Source organism: Netta rufina, assembly GCF_964035555.1.
Source record: "Netta rufina genome assembly, chromosome: 10".
NCBI classification, from domain to species: Eukaryota; Metazoa; Chordata; class Aves; order Anseriformes; family Anatidae; genus Netta; species Netta rufina.
Window position 1 is genome coordinate 1218387 of NC_140133.1, and position 19853 is coordinate 1238239.

The window sequence follows — 19853 nt, forward strand, 5'->3', positions numbered from 1 at the left end:
TACTTATTTTTAAAAAAGCAAGAGACATGAAATGTCATTCAAAAACTGTATATGCATTCAGGAATTTCTGTAACACTACCTGTGCATCATATACTCTGTGCATCGCTTGAAATAACTGATTGATGTAATTGGAAATTGCAGCAGCATCTTCTTCAAATACACCCAGTAGAGAACGCGTCTGCAGAAACATTAACATGGCAAATTAGCAAAGAAGTATTTAAATGTAACTGAATTCCAAAGTTAAGTAGCTTTGTTTCAGGTTTCATTACTGAAAAGTTTATAAAGCCCCAAACATTGTTTACAAAAATGCTACAAGTTTTTAAAAAAAGGTTTCTTAAAAAGTTATCCAAGCTCCATCTCACCAGTACCATCAGCCTCTCTCCAGGTTAAAACAAGTACATTTTCAGAAAGGACCAACAGGAATGGATAAGCATAAAAACGTTGGAACTGCGCGCAACCACTGGACCCACTATGGTACACTCCTAAGCAAAATGGTAAAGATGACTGGAATTAAACAGCATGCCAGGTACACACATTTCTTCTGCAAGGAGGAGAGCCATGGCTTTCTGGTGCTATCCATCCGGCACAAAGACAGCTGCTGGCTGTGCTTGGACATACAATTCACCTCTGCTATAACAGTGATTTCCATGGCCAAAAGGCTGAGAAACTGAAAACAACCAAAGCAAACAAACCAAACAAGAAAACAGCTCATAGGATCTACATCTTCTTCTTGCGATTTATGTTTCCTCCCCTTCACCACTCCACAATGAAAATATCTGCCCATTTTGTCCAGTTCCCCCAGCTCCTCAGTCAGCCTGTGCCTTAGCTGGGGGCACCCACAAGGCTGATGACTGCGCATCCTGTTGATCACTCCCCAATGGTGCAGGCAGCACCATCTCTTTATCACTGTCCACCTATTAGACTTCAAAACACTGACCACCAACCTTTAAGTCTAACTGGTCAGCAGGTTTTTCCAGGCAGCTGCAGCCTGTACCTGCCCACTTTGGCCAGGAGTTACTAGAGACCGTATGAAACCCTTCGTTAGGTCAAAGCATGCGCTGCTCTCCCAGGTGATTAAATGACTGACTAGATGAAAAGGCAATCAGGCTGCTCAAGTGTAATTCATGCTTAACTTTAAATGAGATGCTTACTCAGTGCTTTTGCATCCTTTTTGCACTCAGAAGTACTATTACTCCTCACCAGGAGGGTATCGAATAGCTTGCTTCTGCCAAGACAAAACACCAAAAGGGGAAGAGCAGAGAATGCGCTTATAACTCTGCAGAGGCTGTATTTGCTTTTCCTAAGAAAAAATTACATAATACTACACTAAAATATAGTTTGGGATGCTTGGGTATCACTTGCAGAAAACACAAAATAAACCCTTTAACTGTAGTAATATCTTAGCAAAAAGACTGCTTCATTTTTAGGTTCATACTAAAATTAACGTCCTGACAGAAAATGAAGAGAAATGTGAGTATATAACTGTTTTTTTTTCCTCACAAACTATAATTTTTAAACACTTGAAATTGTAAATTCTCTTTCTTAGTCTTCCTTAGACTCAATAACTTTCTTTAAAGAGGAAGGGATGGAGAGCACCTGGGGAAAGAATGAAAGACTGGCACAGGACATCAGGAAAACCTCTGAGATTAGCGGAAAGCACTGGATCACACTGCATATGAAATGGGGTGTTTTTATTATTAAAAGTTCTTTCTAACTTGAATACTTGTCTTGAAATGACTTAGAATACACTCCATCTTCCCTTGAAGCAAGGAGGTCTCTTTCAACTACTTTTCTTAATTTCTGCTTTTAATGATAACCGAGCTATGCATACTAAATATGTATAAAGTATGTTATTTGAGCATGAAAGTCCAGATGAGTGGTTGTCTCACAAATATGATCATACCATATAATGCCTACAGGATACCTAAGGGGAAAAAAAAGCAAACAGCATCACCAACACAGTAAATGGCTTTAATGATGGTTTTGGTTTATAAAACAACTAGAAAAAGAAATGTCAGGGGTGGGTGGAGGAGGAAGAGGCAGAGAACTCAGATGTTGCAGGTGTGGCAACATAATGTGTCATTCTAATGACACAAGTGTGACTCTTCCATTAAAGGGAACAGACACAAAAGAATGCAAAAGGAAAAAATTACATAGTACCATAACCACTGAATTATATACTCATAACCTTTAAACCTGAACATAAACAAATCTGACTTTGCAATTTGAAAGGGTTATCAGGTTAGGTGTCTGGATTATGTTTATTCTTTAATACAGAACACTGCAGAACATTGTAAAAGTATCACTTGTTGAGGTAGACTTCAAACTGAGAATGTTACCACACTGATGGAAAGAAAATAATCTGAAACTGAAAACACTGACAGATACTCCTTAAAAAAAACAAGGAGGAATTGTTTACTCATGTTTCTAGTAAAAAAAAAAAAAAAAAAAAAAAAAAAAATGGAATTCAGCATGTTCTTTAAGATGCTTTCATCCCATATATATGAGCAGGTACACTAGAAGCTACCAGTAATAAACAGCACTAAGAAACCACTAGTCAGAAGTCATACATGTACATATTGTATTCTAAGTGACAGGAGATACAGCCTGTACTGTGAAGTCTCTTGGCCTTTTTATTGTGCAATGGTTTGGGAATGCGAGTAAGAGAGCAGAAATTCTCTCTAAATAAATATATACATACACTGAGTATGTGTATAATATATGCACTAAGTTCATATTGAAATTGTGCTGCATTGCTTGGCAGAAGACAATGTAAAATATTATTTGGTTTATGACTAGAACTGGTGTGGCTAGTTTTTTGTCCTGTAACAAGAAGAAATCAACGTTTTTTGCCATTTTAGAAAAATCTTTCTTGCCCTTAGATGCAGAATAAGTTTGATTTGAAGCTTATATAACTGAAGCTAGCATTTCAAACCAGTCTAAAGGTGCAAAATCCCAGACCACAGAACAGCACTGAAAAACTATCTAGATTGATTGATTTAATATTACAACAAAATATGAACACATAAATCAGAAAGCCATAGCAACTCTTAAAGAGAGCATGGTTTTGTCTTTCTTCAAGCAATGTTTGTTGTCATTTTCATTGCACTGATTACAAGATAAAAGAAACAAACTGATGTAATAGAAAACTATAAGCCACAGTTACATTCTTCTAAGGGGTGATTACCAGAATTCACCTGAAATATCAGGTTGGCTGGAAGACAGAAAAATTTGTAGCTCAAATAGGAGAAGATACAGGCAAATCTAATAGCTTAAGTATATTAGTAAGTAAAGATTGTCTAATTAGGCTTTGCTAATCTGTATTCCTTACAAACAGCTTCAAATGAAAGATTGTAGAATTGACGATTATGTTCCAACATGCAGCTTTAGCCTGAGCTTCCCAAATGACATTTCAGTCTTCGGTACTTGAAAAAAACTCGACATCTCACTTGTCAGGCACCCCAAGTTTATTTTATATTAGACATTTCCTATAAATATGAATAGTTCTGATTTCTATATACTGAGAACAGGCCTTCAACGGACAATTACGTTCAATTACCATCATTATAGTACTTCCATATTTTTTTCCTGTTTGCAAGCATACATCAGGTTTAGTCTCTGGGCCAGCAACCATACTACAGAACAGATCTCATCCAACATCTGCTACTAGAGCTATATGTGGCACTGTTCTTTGGAAAGTGATGATATACTTCCTCCATGGCCTTCTTCTGGCACCTTTTCTAGGGTGTTCCTCCACTTAATGTAGATTTGCTAAAATAATTGTCATTTTAGGGATTAACATTCCATATTAACCAAGTGAAAGCTTCTCCTTCTGTGGTTGAGGGACCGAAACTACCAATGCATATACTTTTACAGTACAGTAAGTCTTGCTCATCAACATAAACAATGCGGTGAAACAAAGATCTAATTCAGAAAAAAATATATATATAAATATATTGTAACCTTTACTTATCCACACCTAAGAAAAGTGACGGTACCAAGTACCTGCTGTTGTTGCTACCAGTAAAGGAAAACAGCGCAACTGAAGAAAGCATTTCCTGCTTCACGGGAGCACGAAGGAGCTGGCGATATACTGCACAGCACCGCTGCCAAGGGCAGGCAGCAGGCGCGGAGGTGCAGGTAACAGACAGACCACAGGCACCCCAGCACCACGCGCTCCCCACCCAATCACATCGTTAACGAACACCACAATAACCTCACCCAATAATCCAATGTTACGCGCATCTATTAAAACTTTCGCATTTTTTGTGCCAGACTAAGATACTAAAAACCCTTTTGAGAAGCCAAGACGGCGTCTGCGAAGGCAACCCCCCCTCCAGAGCTCCCTCGGAGAGCCCCCCCTCAGGGCCAGGGGGCTCTGAGGGGAGCCCTGAGGAGGGCGCTGAGGTGGAGGGGGACAGGTGACAGCGGCGCTAGGCCTGGAGCCCACAGGTGGGCCTTCAGCGGGCCGCGTCCCGCCACTCCTACCTGGGGGCTGTCCTCCAGCGCTTCCTCGATGGGCAGCTTGTCGATGCCGGGCATGACGGGGGTTGACGGGGACTGAACGGCGCCGCTGCTACTCCCGCTGCCCTCAGGCGGCCCGCTGGACTGCGCCCCTCCCCCCGCCGTCACCTCGCCGCGCCGGATGTCCCGCCCACCCGTCCGACCTACCTATTGGCTCTGCTGCCAGTCCCACCCTTCTCTATTGGTCAGCGGCTCCGTCTGTCTGCCACTATGGCTGCCTGATGGGAGGTGCCCCGACGGGGGGGACTGGAGCTGTTCCCGCCTCGCACTGAGGGGGCTATTGCCCGCGGTCGTCGAGTGAAGGTGCTGAGAAAAATCCAAGAGATTTCCTTTTTTTAATTATTTTTTAAGTGTTCCGTGCCTTAAACCATGTGTCCCCCAGGCCCACTGGGCTTTACTCTCACCGCTGTAGTCCCCTCAGAGAAAAAGGGTGTGTTGAGGGGTCGGCACCTTGTGTCCCTGTCAGGGCAGCGGCGGCTGCTGTGGCCTTTGAGTGCACAGGTAGCACAGAAGGGATGGTGGTGTGGCTCTCTATATCAGAGAGTTTTGATGTCATGGAACTTGAGGCTGGGAATGATAAGGTTGAGTCCCTATGGGTTAGTATCAGTGGGAAGGCTAACAAGAACAAGGCAAGCATCCTGGTGGGGGTCTGTTATATACCGCCGAACCAGGATGAGGAGACTGATGAGGAGTTCTACAGGCAGCTGACAAAAGTTGCGAAATCGTCAGCACTTGTTCTCATGGGGGACTTCAAGTTCCCAGATATATCCTGGAAGCACAACACAGCCCAGAGAAAGCAGTCTAGGAGGTTTCTGCAGAGTGTGGAACATAGCTTCCTGACGCAGCTGGTTAGTGAGCCTACCAGGGGATGTGCTCCTCTAGACCTGCTGTTCACAAACAGAGGAGGACTGGTGGGAGATGTGGTGGTTGGGAGCTGCCTTGGGCAGAAGCCAGGAACGTGACCAGTAAAACCGCTGTATTGGACTTCTGGAGGGCCAACTTTGAACTGTTCAGGACACTGGTTGGCAGAGTCCCCTGGGAGGCAGTTCTGAGGGGCAGAGGAGTCCAGGAAGGCTGGGCACTCTTCAAGAAGGAAATCTTAATGGCACAGGAGCGGTCTGTCCCCACGTGCCCAAAGACAAGCTGGTGTGGAAGAACACCGGCCTGGCTGAACAGAGAATTGTGGCTTGAGTTGAGGAGAAAAAAGAGGGTTTATAATCTTTTGAAAGGAGGGCAGGCCACTCGGGAGGACTATAAGAATGTTGTGAGGCAGTGCAGGGACAAAATTAGAAAGGCCAAAGCTCATCTGGAGCTCAATCTGGCTACTGCCATTAAAGACAAAAAAAAATATTTTTACAAATACATCAACGCAAAATGGAGGACTAAGGAGAATCTCCATCCTTTACTGGATGCGGGGGGGAACTTAGTTACAAAAGATGAGGAAAAGGCGGAGGTGCTTAATGCCTTCTTCGCCTCAGTCTATAGCAGCAAAACCAGTAGAACTCTGGATAACCAGTACCCTAAACTGATGGAAGGGGATGGGGAGCGGAATGTGACCCTCGCTATCCATGGGGAAATGGTTGGCGACCTGCTACAGCATTCGGGTGTTCGCAACTTGATGGGGCCAGATGGGATCCACCCAAGGGTACTGAGAGAACTGGCAGAGGAGCTGGCCAGGCACTTTCCATCATTTATCGGAAGTCCTGGCTATCAGGGGAGGTCCCAGTTGACTGGTGGTTAGCAAACGTAATGCCCATCTACAAGAAGGGCCGGAGGGCAGACCCAGGGAACTATAGGCCTGTCAGTTTGACCTCAGTGCCAGGGAAACTCATGGAGCAGATTATCTTGAGTGTCATAACACAGCACTTGCAGGGCAAGCAAGCAATCAGGCCCAGTCAGCATGAGTTTATGAAAGGCAGGTCCTGCTTGATGAACCTGATCTCCTTCTATGACAAAGTGACGCGCTGGGTGGATGAGGGAAAGGCTGTGGATATGGTCTACCTTGACTTCAGCAAGGCTTTTGACACCGTTTCCCACAGCATTCTCCTCAAGAAACTGGCTGCTCATGGCTTGGACTGGCCTACACTTCGTTGGGTTAAAAACTGTCTGGATAGCCGGGCCCAAAGAGTTGTGGTGAATGGAGTAAAATCCAACTGGAGGCCGGTCACTAGTGGTGTTCACCAGGGCTCAGTACTGGGGCCAGTCCTCTTTAAGATCTTTATCGATGACCTGGATGAGGGGATCGAGTGCACCCTCAGTAAGTTGGCAGATGACACCAAGGTAGGTGCATGTTTCGATCTGCTCAAGGGTAGGGAGGCTCTGCAGGAGAATCTGGATAGGCTGGACCGATGGGCTGAGGTCAACTGCATGAAGTTCAACAAGGCCAAGTGCCGGGCCCTGCACCTGGGGTGCAATAACCCCAAGCAGAGCTACAGGCTGGGAGCTGAGTGGTTGGAAGTGGTTCTGCCTGGCAGAGAAGGACCTGGGAGTACTGGCGGATAGTCAGCTGAATATGAGCCAGCAGTGTGCTCAGGTGGCCAAGAAGGCCAACAGCATCCTGGCTTGTATAAGAAGCAGTGTGTTCAGCAGGTCTAGGGAAGTGATTGTCCCCCTGTACTCAGCCCTGGTGAGGCCTCATCTTGAGTACTGTGTTCAGTTTTGGGCCCCTCGCTACAAGAAAGACATTGAGGTGCTCGAGCGAGTCCAGAGAAGGGCAACGAAGCTAGTGAGAACAAGTCCTATGAAGAGCGGCTGAGGGAGCTGGGTTTGTTCAGCCTGGAGAAGAGGAGGCTCAGGGGTGACCTTATTGCTCTCTCTAAGTACATTAAAGGAGGCTGTAGCGAGGTGGGGGTTGGACTATTCTCCCACGTGCCTGGTGACAGCATGAGGCGAATGGGCTAAAGTTGCGCCATGGGTGTTTTAGGTTGGATATTAGGAAAAACTTCTTTACTGAGAGGGTTGATAGGCATTGGAATGGGCTGCCCAGGGAAGTGGTTGAGTCCCCATCCCTGGAGGTCTTTAAAAGACGTTTAGATGTTGAACTTAGCGATATGGTTTAGTGGAGGACTGGTTAGTGGTAGGTCAGAGGTTGGACTCAATGATCTTGAGGTCTCTTCCAACCTAGACAATTCTGTGATTCTATGAAATGAGAAGAACACCTCTTAGAAAACTAAATGTTTTGTAGAACTAAAAACAAAACAGTATCAAACATCTTTAATATGTAGAAATGTGCTTTGGTGTCTCAGCTGGTTTTTAGCATGAAAATGCTAGTTTCTGTTGATCTTAATGATTCAGTTTAATGATTCAATTCATTGTGGTAGCAAGAGGGAACTTTTTAAAAATAATTCTATTGTGTATCAGGGCTTCTTTTAACTACTAGCTTGTTTTTTTTTTTTAATAGATCTCTTGCATTGAAACATTCTGTATATTAGTAATGTCTTACTAGTCTTATACCTTGTGTACATTTTTACAAATGTTGAAAGGAATTTGAAAGTTTTATTTAGAATACAAATTTGGCTACAGCAGATGAGGTTGGATAGTAATGAATTGAAGAAACCCTCTGAACCCACTACTACGCATATTTTGGTACTATGCTTTTCTCAGCATTGTAGACTTTTTATGTTATTATTTTTTATTTTTTGTACAAAATGCTTACTATGAGGCCCTAAAAGTGTGGGGACTAATACTTCGCATAATGTAAACAGGGAGAAGAGCAGCCAACAGCTCTTTAGAGGATTTCAGGTATGAAACCAGAACAGAGAGAATGTTTTAGATTTACTGGAGAGTGAAAGTAGCTGTCTGGATAAGTTAGGATTTTTCTGTATGTTAAACACTGCTTAACACAATTTCTATAGACTTTTGCTACCCTTGGATTTACCTTGAATTTATCAGTGTTCATTTAATATTTCTAGATCAAATTAGCTTTCACTTTAGCAAATAATAGCTAACTGCCTTTAGTTGTGTTTTGAGGGAGAAAAAAAAAATAAAAAATTAACGGTTTTATGGTATTCTTGCCTATAAATAAATAAAACCTTCAGAATTTTGAAGTTGGCTTTGAATATATTCTCTGAAATTTATGTTCAAAACATGTTTGTAAGGAAGCTCTATGTAGCAAGATGTCTAAGGTGCTGAAATACTGGTGGAGTTGGGTAAAGGAGCTGTGGGAAAGGTGATATGAAAGGCAATTTTCTGTGTGTGATAAGTAGTCAAGAAAGATTATATGTGCTGCTCGCACCTTTTCAAGAAGCTGATAGGCTATTGTGAAAGGTGACCTGCCAGTGGAGTAGCAATGGGTGTGTGACAACAACAACAGGAGCCAACAGTAAGCCTTGCAACTTCAGGACAATGTCACCAAGAACTCCTGGTGTGGTTGTTTCAGCTGGTATAAACAGAGTTCTCTGAGGCTTCAGGTCTTCACTCAACAGGTGAACTTTGCTATCCCTGGGCAAAGAATAGGGGGTACAAAATCTGGAAGGGATGATATGGAAGGTGCTATGTGTAGGGAAGCACATTTGAAGTGCTTCTATACAAAAGCATGCAGTATGAGGAATAAAATGGATGAGCTAGAAGTCTTGGCCCAGTCCCACAGCTACGACATCATCGGCATAAGCTAAACCTGGTGGGATGAGTCCTGTGGCTGGTGTGCTGCAATAGATGGTTACAGGCTCTTCAGGAGGGACAGGCAGGGTAGGCGAGGTGGCAGGGTGGCAATGTATGTGAAGCATGGGCTGGACTGCATGGAACTTTAAGTTGGGGATGGCAAAGTTGAGTGCCTCTGGATAAGGATTAAGGGGCGAACAAATAAAGGGGATGTTGTTGTGGGAATCTATTACAGACCACCTGGCCAGGACGACAACACTGATGAATTATACTTTGCAGAACTAAGAGATGCCTCGAGGTCAACTCCCCTTGTCATGGGAGATTTCAACTTGCCAGACGTCAGCTGGGATCACGACGTGGCTGACACGAGCAAGTCCGGGAGGTTCATAAAGCACCTAGATGATAACTTCTTGGCAAAGGTGCTAAGGGAACCAACTAGGAAAGGTGCCTTCCTTGATCTGTTGCTGGAAAACAAAGACGGTCTTGTGGGAGACGTGGCAATTGGCAGTCGTCTCTGTCATAGTCACCATGAAGTGGTTGAGTTGAGAATTTATGGTGACAGAAGGAAAACTGCCACCAAAACTTCAGCCCTGGATATGGGGAAAGCAGATTTCAGGCTGCTCACGGAGCTAGTCAATGAGGTCCCCTGGGAAGCTGCTTTTGAAGGCATTGGCGTCCATCAGTGCTGGTCAATCTTTAAGCACTGCCTCCTAAAAGCACAAGATCAGGCGATTCCAAAATATCAGTCAAAAGTCAGGCAGGTGGGGCAGAAGTCCAGCCTGGCTGACCAGGAATCTTCTACTGGAGCTTAGACGGAAAAAGAAAGAGTACAGCTGCTGGAAGGAGGGTCAGGAGACGAGGAAGTAATACAGGGATGCTGTTCATATTTATAGGGGCCAAAGCCCAACTAGAGTTGAAGCTGGCCATGTCTGTGAGAGACAATAAAAAAGTTTTTTTTAGATATGTGAACAGAAAAAGGCGAACCAAAGAAAACATAGGTCTGTTATGTGACGGGGAAGGTCTCCTCACAGACAATGACATAGGCAAAGCAGAGATATTTAATGGCTTCTTCACCTCTGTCTTCAATGCTGATGATGGGCTTCAGGACCCAGGGTGCCCTGAGCTGGAGGACCATGATGGTGGGAATGATAAACTCCCAACCGACCCTGAACGTGTGCGGGATTTGCTGCTCCACATGGATCCATACAAGTCCATGGGTCCGGATGGGATTCACCCCAGGGTGCTTAAAGAGCTGGCTGACATCATTGCAGGACCTCTCTCAATTATTTTTCAATGATCTTGGGAATCTGGAGAGGTCCCAGTAGACGGGAAGCTGGCAAATGTTGTCCCAATTTTCAAGAAGGGCAAGAAAGAAGACCCTAGCAATTACAGGGCTGTCAGTCTCACGTCAGTGCCTGGTAAAATTATGGAGAAGATGATTCTTGAAGTTACTGAAGCGCACCTGGGGACAATGCAGTCATTGGTCCCAGCCAACATGGGTTCATGAGGGGTAGGTCCTGCCTAACAAATTTGGTTTCCTTTTATGATAAGATCACCTGTCTAGTTGACCAGGGGAAACCAGCTGATACGATCTTTTTGGACTTCAGCAAGGCTTTTGACACAGTTTCCCATAGGATCCTACTGGACAAAATGTCCAGCATACAACTTAACAAAAACATCATACGATGGGTGAGCAATTGGCTGATGGGCAGGGCTCAGAGGGTTGTGGTTAATGGGGCCACATATGGCTGGCGGACAGTCACTAGTGGGGTCCCTCAAGGCTCCATCTTAGGGCCAGTCCTCTTCAATGTCTTTATAAATGATTTGGATGTAGGACTAGAAGGAGTTCTGAGCAAATTTGCTAATGACACCACAGTTGGAGGAGTTGTGGACTCAGATGAGGGTGGAAAGGCCTTGCAGAGAGATCTGGACAGATTGGAGAGCTGGGCGATCACCAACCGCATGAAGTTTAACAAAGGCAAGTGCCAGGTCCTGCACCTGGGACGGGGCAACCCTGGCTATATGTACAGACTGGGCGATGAGACGCTGGAGAGGGATCTGGGGGTTGTGGTTGACAGCAAGTTGAATATGAGCCAGCAGTGTGCCCTGGCAGCCAGGAGGGCCAACCGTATCCTAGGGTGCATCAAGCACAGCATCGCTAGTTGGTCGAGGGAGGTGATTGTCCCGCTCTGCTCTGCACTGGTGCAGCCTCACCTGGAGTACTGTGTGCAGCTCTGGGCACCACAGTACAAGGACGTTAAACTGTTGGAAAGTGTCCAGAGGAGGGCAATGAAGTTGGTGAAGGGCCTAGAGGGGAAGACATATGAGAAGCGGCTGAGGGCACTGGGTCTGTTCAGCCTGGAGGCTGAGGGGGGACCTCATCACTGTCTACAACTTCCTTGCGAGGGGGAATGGAGAGGCAGGGAAGTTTAGGCTGGACATCAGGAAGAGATTCTTCACCAAAAGAGTGGTTGCACATTGGAACAGGCTCCCCAGGGACATAGTCACTGCACCAAGCCTGTCTGAATTTAAAAAGCAATTGGACTGTGCACTTAGTCACATGGTCTAAACTTTTGGGCAGACCTGTGTGGTGCCAGGAGTTGGACTTGATGATCCTTATGGGTCCCTTCCAACTCAGGATATTCTATGATTCTATATGAGTTTGCTCCTTCTGGTATGTGATGCTGTAAGAGAGTTGTTTCTGCATGTTTAAGGATTTATCCTGTTATTCATTACCCAGGATGTTCAATGTGTTTGTCACATTGCTCTCGTTGCTCCTGCAAAGGTATTTAGCTAAAACTCCATAGGTAAGTTCACATGGGTTGCAAAAGAAGTATTGCTCATTTCCAATAGGCTGGGATAATGAGATGAAGTTTGAGTGAAGGCTCAAGCTCTATTTATACTTTCAGTGTGAATTCCTAGAAATCAGATCAGGTTCTTTACTATCAAATTCTCCTTTACTTGAATCTAAAACATTGCAAGCTTTCCCCTAGGAAAACATTTTACCCATATTTCTTATGGAATGGTTTGTTGGCTTTTTATTTTTATATTAATGACAAATAGCTTTCTTCTACAACTGAACAAGATTCTCTTCAAAGAAATGTAGCAACAATTGAATGTTAGACCTTCAGCCAGACTTTCAGTAGATTTATCTCTGTATATGTAATTTTGGTGTAATACAGACTTGTTATCTATAGAATAATTTCTCTTTTCAAATGAAATCTTTATAAACAGTGATATGGAGTGGCATTAATATTATAAAGGTCTCTTAGATTCATGGTGTTTCAATTTTAGTGAATACCTCAGAAGTTAGAAAGCATTGTATGAGCAAGCTGTGAACATCTGAATTGATACTTCCAGTTCTTGTATGCAGTTGCAGCCATGCATTCAGTTTAAAAATAGTGTCGATATGTTTCAGTTACTGCACTGCAGTCTCCAGGTCTGATTCAATTCAACATCGAGCAAATTAGTATGATTATTTTAGTAGTAAGTTTCCTATTTGCATAACATTATAGAGGAAACTAGCAGCTGGGCGAGCACGAACACCAGATGGCAGTATTTGGTCAGTTTCTGACTTCTGAGCAAATGCATTACATGTTTTTTGGCTTATTTTATGAACGTTCTTTTTGAGTGCTACTAGGATCTCTTTTCCTTGACAAGTCCTTAAATAAATAAACGTCATTAAAAAATGAGAGCGTTCAACTGCAAGCAAACTAGCTGTAAAGGTTTTCTTAATCCTTGACAGTCTCGGAGAAACCAAAATGTCAATTAACCTAGTCAATTAACTTAATGGTTAATTTTGTGGAGATACGTGCCTCATAAATATTTCTCTTATCAACACCTATGCCTGTCTTTATTGATAGTTCTTGGTAGTTTCCTGAAGAGATCACTTAGGAAGGTAGTTACCAGTTTAGGACTTGATGGATGTGGTAATCTGAGTATTAATTGTGTGGCCCAGGTTAATTTCATTCCTATTTGTTCAGGTGAAATAAATATTTTCTGAAATGTTTTTGTATCAGTGCTTGTGCTGTGTTTTGTTGGTGGTGGTTTTTTGCACTTAAAAAACAAATAGTGGTCTGTATTTGGAAACCAGCTGTTTATATTCATTAGGAGGTTTCTTGTATTATTAAAGTCCACATTAGTTTCTGAATTCTAGAGACTGTCTATTAGTGATCGTACATGAAACCTCTTCAGGACGGATAAATTGGTAAGCAGCTCCAAATGAAGGAGGTGGAGATGTAATGTTTTCTTTTTTTTTTTTTTTTCCCTTTTTTTTTTTTTTTTTTTTTCCCTTTTTTACTTGTAAAGCTGATATTCCATGTAGAATGTAGAACCTGTAGAGGCAGAAGATTCATCTACCGATCACTGGTGTGCAAGAGGCTTTGCTTTATCTCTTCAGTAACGTCTGGGCCTGATGTGCAGTTTGAATACTCAAGTGTCTGCAGTCAAGAAAAGGAGACCTGTTGCTTAGCTAAGATCATAGGTTGCCTTGTTGGGACAAACTATACTGAAACATAAAGGGCTGTAAGGCCGTCACTTCCCACTGACCTCTAGTTCACCAAATATTCCACTGTGAAATAATGGAACTTTCTGGTCAGAAGAGACTTTTACAGAGGCTACCAAATATGTTAGAGGCTCTTGCGGAAAACCAGAAAAGGTTCATAACGCATGAAAGTGCCAAGGCGCTCTTGACTCTTCCAGTTAGGAAAAGGTATTTTATCTGCTCTGCAGCTTTCTGAAAATTGACACTGGGTTTCCTTAAGAAAGGAACGTTCAAGTGTTAAGGAGAATCTGAGGGAAAATTTTATCAGGTAAGCATTTCTTTAGACACAACACTGCCTTACCCATCTGATTAACACAAACTACGTATTCTTTTTGCCCCAAGTCTGCATATGAGTTCAAGTACGGGACATCTACTTAAAGAACTGTCAGTATGTTTTCGGAATTCTAAATTTTGACATTCTGTCATAGATCTTTAATTGGACTTCTAAGCCAGCTTTCTTAGCAGACAAACCATCAGAGTTTGCTCTTTGCTCAATAAGTTGATGGGAGTGCTGATCATGTGTAAAGGGAGCCTTACTGATGTGCCCTATGCAGTCCCATGGGACTTGTTACTCTTCCTCTACATTGATATCATCACAAGGTATGTCAGTGGCCAATGAACAGCTGTTTCTTATACTGATTTTTGTGCCTTTTCTTCTGCATCTATACGTTGTGTTTGCTGAGGCTGTTAAATGCTGCTTAGGACTTAGCTAGCAGGTGGTCACTGCATTTATTCTGATGCCACTTCAAAATACGTGTATATGTTGATAAGGTTTCTTGGTAAGATCACTTCTTGATTTGCCACTTTTTCAGTTTGGTTTGACAACGGTTTCATTGCACAGCACTTAGTCAACATTCTTCAGCTCAACATTGTTTTGATATAAAATTCTGTATCATTGCATAGCTCTTACTAGAATCTTCCTCAATACTGCGCCGTCATTTCCATAGCGTGCTATTTCCCTGGCTGTTTTCCAGCTTCTGTCATTCCTAAAGGTTGAGCTTGGACGGTTTACAAATGTACAGACAATCGAAGTGGAGATGCTGTTTATTTGCATAATGTTAATTGTTAGTCATAAGAATGTGACTGATCACACAGAATAAACTCTTATGAGAAAATGGTGAAACAAGGAAAAAAGGGACAGATTTTTCCTCTGAAAGTGCATAGTCCTAAGTCATGTTTTCCAAAGTTTTATTTAAGATTGGTAAAATTTGTGTTCTGAAATTAAAATAATGCTTGCATTTATCAAATAGCTTTATCTAAAATAAGAAAAGGAAGCATTTGTAAAGAGGTTACCCTGAATGAAAAGGTGGTTGTGACCATATGCAATTGCTTTGGGGCTTACAGATGAGTTTAAATATAAAGATGTTATATCTGATACTTTATAATAAGTGAAATCATAATACTCTTTTTAAACTTTGAACTTCAAAACAAAAGCTTTACTTCCTTTCTCTCTATTACTCATGAGTTTGGGCCTTTTTAAATGCATGCTCTGTAAAATAAATTTCTATTGGTTATAAACCCACTTACAGGAAAGGAGGAATACCTAGCACTAGAAGGGTATTTTGAGACCAGTAAATTTGAGCGTGCGGTTTGTATTACTTCAAGCTTTGTTCACATGTTTTAAAGTGTGATCAGGAAATTTCACATATGGTATTTTTCAAAAAAGCTGCAACAAAATTATTTTAATAAGAAAAATGAATGCATTAATTATTTAAAATAGTTGGTGCAACTGTTCCTTCTAACTAATCCAGGCACTTGGAAGGCAATTACACTGAGATTTGACAACATTGCCAACCCACTGCACAGTGCCTTATGCCAAAATCTATTGTTGTTTTATTGACCATGTTAACCATTACATATGCATATGAAAAAACAGAGGCATTTTCATTGGGATTATCCTAATAGCATTAAGAGATTATTTTTAAATTTCCTTGGAAGGAAATTCACTTAAATGAGATTACTTATTACTTCACTGGTTTCCTATCGAGCTGCTATGTTTAGGTAAGTGGAGTCCATTAGAGTATAAAGTTAAAAAAAAAATGATTTTATACATTAATGATTTCAAATAAAGGAGAAGTACTATATTTGTGCATAGCTTCTTTTGAGGAAGTTAAGTTGATGTTCTGGTTAGGAGAGATAACGCTTTTTGTCCCTCTTGGTGCCCCCCCTAGTGTCACCATTAGTTGCTAATTACTTGCAAACAAATAAACAATTAACTCCTCGTGCTTCTTGGTGGGAGAGTTTTCATTGACATGCTAAAACTTTCTAATAAAAGATTTTAATTAATGACGTTGCAAATCCAACCCCCTTGTTAGCTATAAGGAGGACTTTGGGAGAAATGCAAGTACAGTATACGTGCTATGCTAGCTGAAGGTGAAATCATGGCAAGTACATCGCTGTGTGCTGCTAATACATCAGCGTCTCAGAATCTTCAGAAAGCATCTAGTTTTGTAGAAAATAAAACCACACAGTGTTCCTTTTCCATTGAAAGTATTTTGGGATTGGAGCAGAAGAAAGATGGCATTCCTGCAGTGAAACCTCACAGACCATGGATGGATGCATGCACCAACTTGGGTAAGCCAGCAGTCTGTTTTCTAACTTCTCAAGCTTTTACTCTTTTAAAAAAGTATATATTGTCATGTTTCTACTGAAAACCAGTAAATAGAAGTTCGTTTGCTTGCTTTTTCTAGTTTTAGGTGATGACAGTAATTCCCATCTGCAAATCCCTGTTGTTTCCTATGAAAATTCATTATTTCATGCTAACAGTGATCCAATGCAAGAGGAAAAAGTTTTGAAATGTGAAAAATATTTTTCAGTCACTGAAAGGCTATCTTTCAAACGAGAATTGAGCTGGTACAGGGGTAGAAGACCAAGAACCGCTTTCAGTAGAAACCAGGTAGGGATTTTCTTACTATTTAATAAAGGACTAACAATGCAGTTTAGTAAATTGTTGGTAGAAACCTAAAACAGCTGACTAATTTGGTATTGTGTATCTCTCCATATAGAAGTGTAATTAAGAACTAGTGTAAATTCACAATAATGTTACTAGCTTCATCTGGTTGATGTTTGTTCATGAAAGCAGAATTGTCCAAGCATTGCTTGGAAGTCTTCTATTAAACAAGTTAAGCTGTTTCTATTTATTTATTTATTTTAACTCCGGTAACAATAGCGATGATTACTCAAAAAGTTTATTTTAATCTCCTCAGATTGAAGTCTTGGAAAATGTTTTTAAAATGAACTCCTACCCCGGCATTGATATTAGAGAAGAACTAGCTCGCAAATTAGACTTAGATGAAGACAGGATCCAGGTAATTAAATTGTTTCTTTAAAGTTAATTATTTAAATTAAATTAAATTGTTTAATTATTTAATTATTTATTATAATGTTTATATTATTATTTAATTATTAATTATTTAAATTAAATTAAATTGTTTTCTTTCAGAAAAAAATTTCCATCCATGTATACTGTCTGGTGACATATATAATATGTGTACTGTTTTGTGATACGTGTATACTGTCTGGTGATATAAATAGACAGATGATGGTAGTAACAATAATTTTAATATCAATTTAAAACAGTGTGCATTTATACATAACAGTATGCATTGAGTGATTTGAGAAATGACAGCCATTGAATTCATTCTGCAACCCCAACCCTTTTTCCATAGCATCAATGAGACATTTATCACTAATATTTCTGTGATTTCTGCTTTGTTAATCTCTAGTTGTTTGTGGAACTTGATCACCTGCTCCCTGGTTTTAAAATTATGCATGTCAACATACTTAAAAAACAAATTTGAAACAACTATTGAAGTAATTTCTTGGAATGAATTAGTAGATTAGCATTTTGAGTGTCAGGAGAGTACAACTGTGTTAAACCAGCATTTGAGCCTATGCCATGTATCTGGCCAAAAGCAAAATCTACTCAGGGTTTTAATTATTCATTTCCAGCTAATCAAATGTGATAAGCATACCATAAAAATTAGAATTCAGGCCTCGCCTTGATATTTATTATGGTTTTGATTTGAGTTCTTATTGGGCTTGATGGGGAGTTTGGTGCTGCTATTAATTAAGCAGTTGAAGAAGTTACACTTTCAGACTTGTATGTGAATTGCAGCTGCTCAGGAACTTCCATTCAGTGTCACTGAAGTTGATACTAATTTTTGTATTAGTGAAGCTGGTTCTCATTTTCCAGCAAAACTGAGGGCATTATTTTCTTAGTCTTAATTAGTGCTGGTCACTGTCTTCAGATTTTAACTTTTTATTAAGCTTCCAAACTACTGTCATTTCACAAAATACTGTAGAGTTGTGTGAATATTTTTAAATTTCAAAGCTTGCTCTGGTTACAGTGCTGTATTTCTGAAAACCATGACTTTTGTTTCAATTTTAGATCTGGTTTCAGAACCGTCGTGCAAAGCTGAAGAGATCACACCGAGAATCACAGTTTCTAATGGTGAAAAATACTTTCACTTCCAGCCTGCTAGAGTAGAAAGGATGGTTTGCCACTATACTACTACAATAGAACATGAAGAATTACTAGTTATTGTCATAATTTGTACTAAGTAATGATATACTAATTATATGATTTTATCACTAGATTTGAAATGTTACAATGATTTTCAGTCAAACTGTAAATACTCGAAGTATTATTATAACTTACTTTTTGTGGAGAAAGTCAATTTTTCTATATATTTTAATAAATACTTTCAGAAAAGTGTATATATTTTTTTACAGTTAAAAAACACAAACTCTGGGTTGCACAAGATTTTCAGCTTGTGTGAATTACTGCAGGCTTAACTGATAGAGACCTAAAGCTACATAATTTTGAAGTGTAAAATACTCAATATGCAAAAAAAAGTGCTTGATATATGAAATTGTGCATTGCAATAGAATTTAAATAGCTATAAAAAGAACGTATTTTCTAAAATAAAAAAAAGTTCTCCATGAAGATGGAAGGACTAGCATTCAGCTGACTGTTTTCAGTTTGAACCATTGTTTCACTGAAAAAAAGCTTAAAATTTTAATATTCTTTTATATATTTCAATTCATTTATATTTGCTTGTTTAATGCTTCAACTCAGCTATCTCCTTCGTTTTCAGTGTGAGCGTTGCAGTTCCAGAGTTGCCATCATTATCTTGTAGTGACAGAATGCAGCATTTCATAGGATCAAATCAGTTGGGACCAGATCAGCTATCCAGATCATTGCCATTAATTTTAGGTTGTTGAATATTTTTTTTATCAGACACTCTATGAAAATTAATTATCCTCATACTTGATTTTCAGCCAGAAGTCAGTATGCATAAGGATGGCCTTAAACTATTTAAATAAACTCTGTTTTTCTACATCATGGCCAGAGGTAAGTACAGGTCTATGCTGTTGCTTGTACAGCAGAGCTTAAAGCACCACATGCTTGAAGTGCTGGTGTCCTTCAGTGAAACTGGTCCACATTACTTACTAGAGGCACATTGTACATGGGTCCAGCTGTATGTGCATAAACTCATTTTCTTAACACAAAATGATGGCAGATGGTCAGTAGAAGCACTGACTTTAATTAAAATTTCAACCCACAACAACTGGTGAATCTTAAAGAATTTAGGCATAAGATTTCATTAATTGGGTTTTCCCACTTGGCTGACATGAAAAATAATTTTTATTTTGAACCAAAACTATATTTCCAATAGTGAAAAAAAATGAGCTGAATCATTTTATCTGCCGCAAAGAAAAGGTTTTTAATATGCAAGATTGAAAAACAAAAAGAGCAAACCTCTGAAAAGTAGGGAGCAGAAATTATGTGAAGAATGCTTATGACTTTGAAATCCTCTTTGTATCTCATTCTAAGTTTAGATGTTTGACTCTCCTGCCTTGAAGGAATGCCTAGCCACTGAGCTATAATACATTCTGCTGTTGATTTCCAAATTTCATGAGGAAACAGTTTTTTCAAGGAAGTACTTTGATATTCACTGGAGGAAGAACTTGAGCCTGTCTTCAATCTACATGCGCTCACCACCAGGCCTCTGACGTTTGGTTTCTTTGGAGTCACTTATGAGGAAATGAAAGTCAGTTTGTCATTGTTAATACAGGTTAAATGTAAATAGTGGGGGGGGGGGGGGGGGAGAAGAAAAGGGAGGGAGGAGGTGCAGAAGAAATTGTATAAATCCTTCTACTGTCATAGTTGTCTGAATGCAGT

At 40.7% G+C, this 19853-nt stretch overlaps 2 protein-coding genes across 2 annotated transcripts in view; one reads left to right on the plus strand and one right to left on the minus strand.

Moving 5' to 3' along the window:
* Nucleotides 1-4619, minus strand: part of APPL1 (adaptor protein, phosphotyrosine interacting with PH domain and leucine zipper 1) — a 31244-nt gene extending 26625 nt beyond the window's left edge. The window contains exons 1-2 of the mRNA XM_084292840.1: nucleotides 4489-4619; nucleotides 80-178 (exon numbers count right to left, since the gene is read on the minus strand). Coding sequence (XP_084148966.1) covers nucleotides 80-178; nucleotides 4489-4542 — 153 coding nt within the window. The 5' untranslated portion in view covers nucleotides 4543-4619. The remainder of the gene's footprint in view (nucleotides 1-79; nucleotides 179-4488) is intronic.
* An 11407-nt stretch (nucleotides 4620-16026) lies between these two features.
* HESX1 (HESX homeobox 1) lies at nucleotides 16027-18155 on the plus strand (the record flags this gene model as incomplete). The annotated part of the gene is made up of 4 exons (XM_084292511.1): nucleotides 16027-16240; nucleotides 16357-16562; nucleotides 16873-16974; nucleotides 18057-18155. The coding sequence occupies 4 exons, from the start codon at nucleotides 16027-16029 to the stop codon at nucleotides 18153-18155; spliced, it is 621 nt and encodes a 206-aa protein (XP_084148637.1).
* Between the last annotated feature and the right edge of the window lie 1698 nt (nucleotides 18156-19853).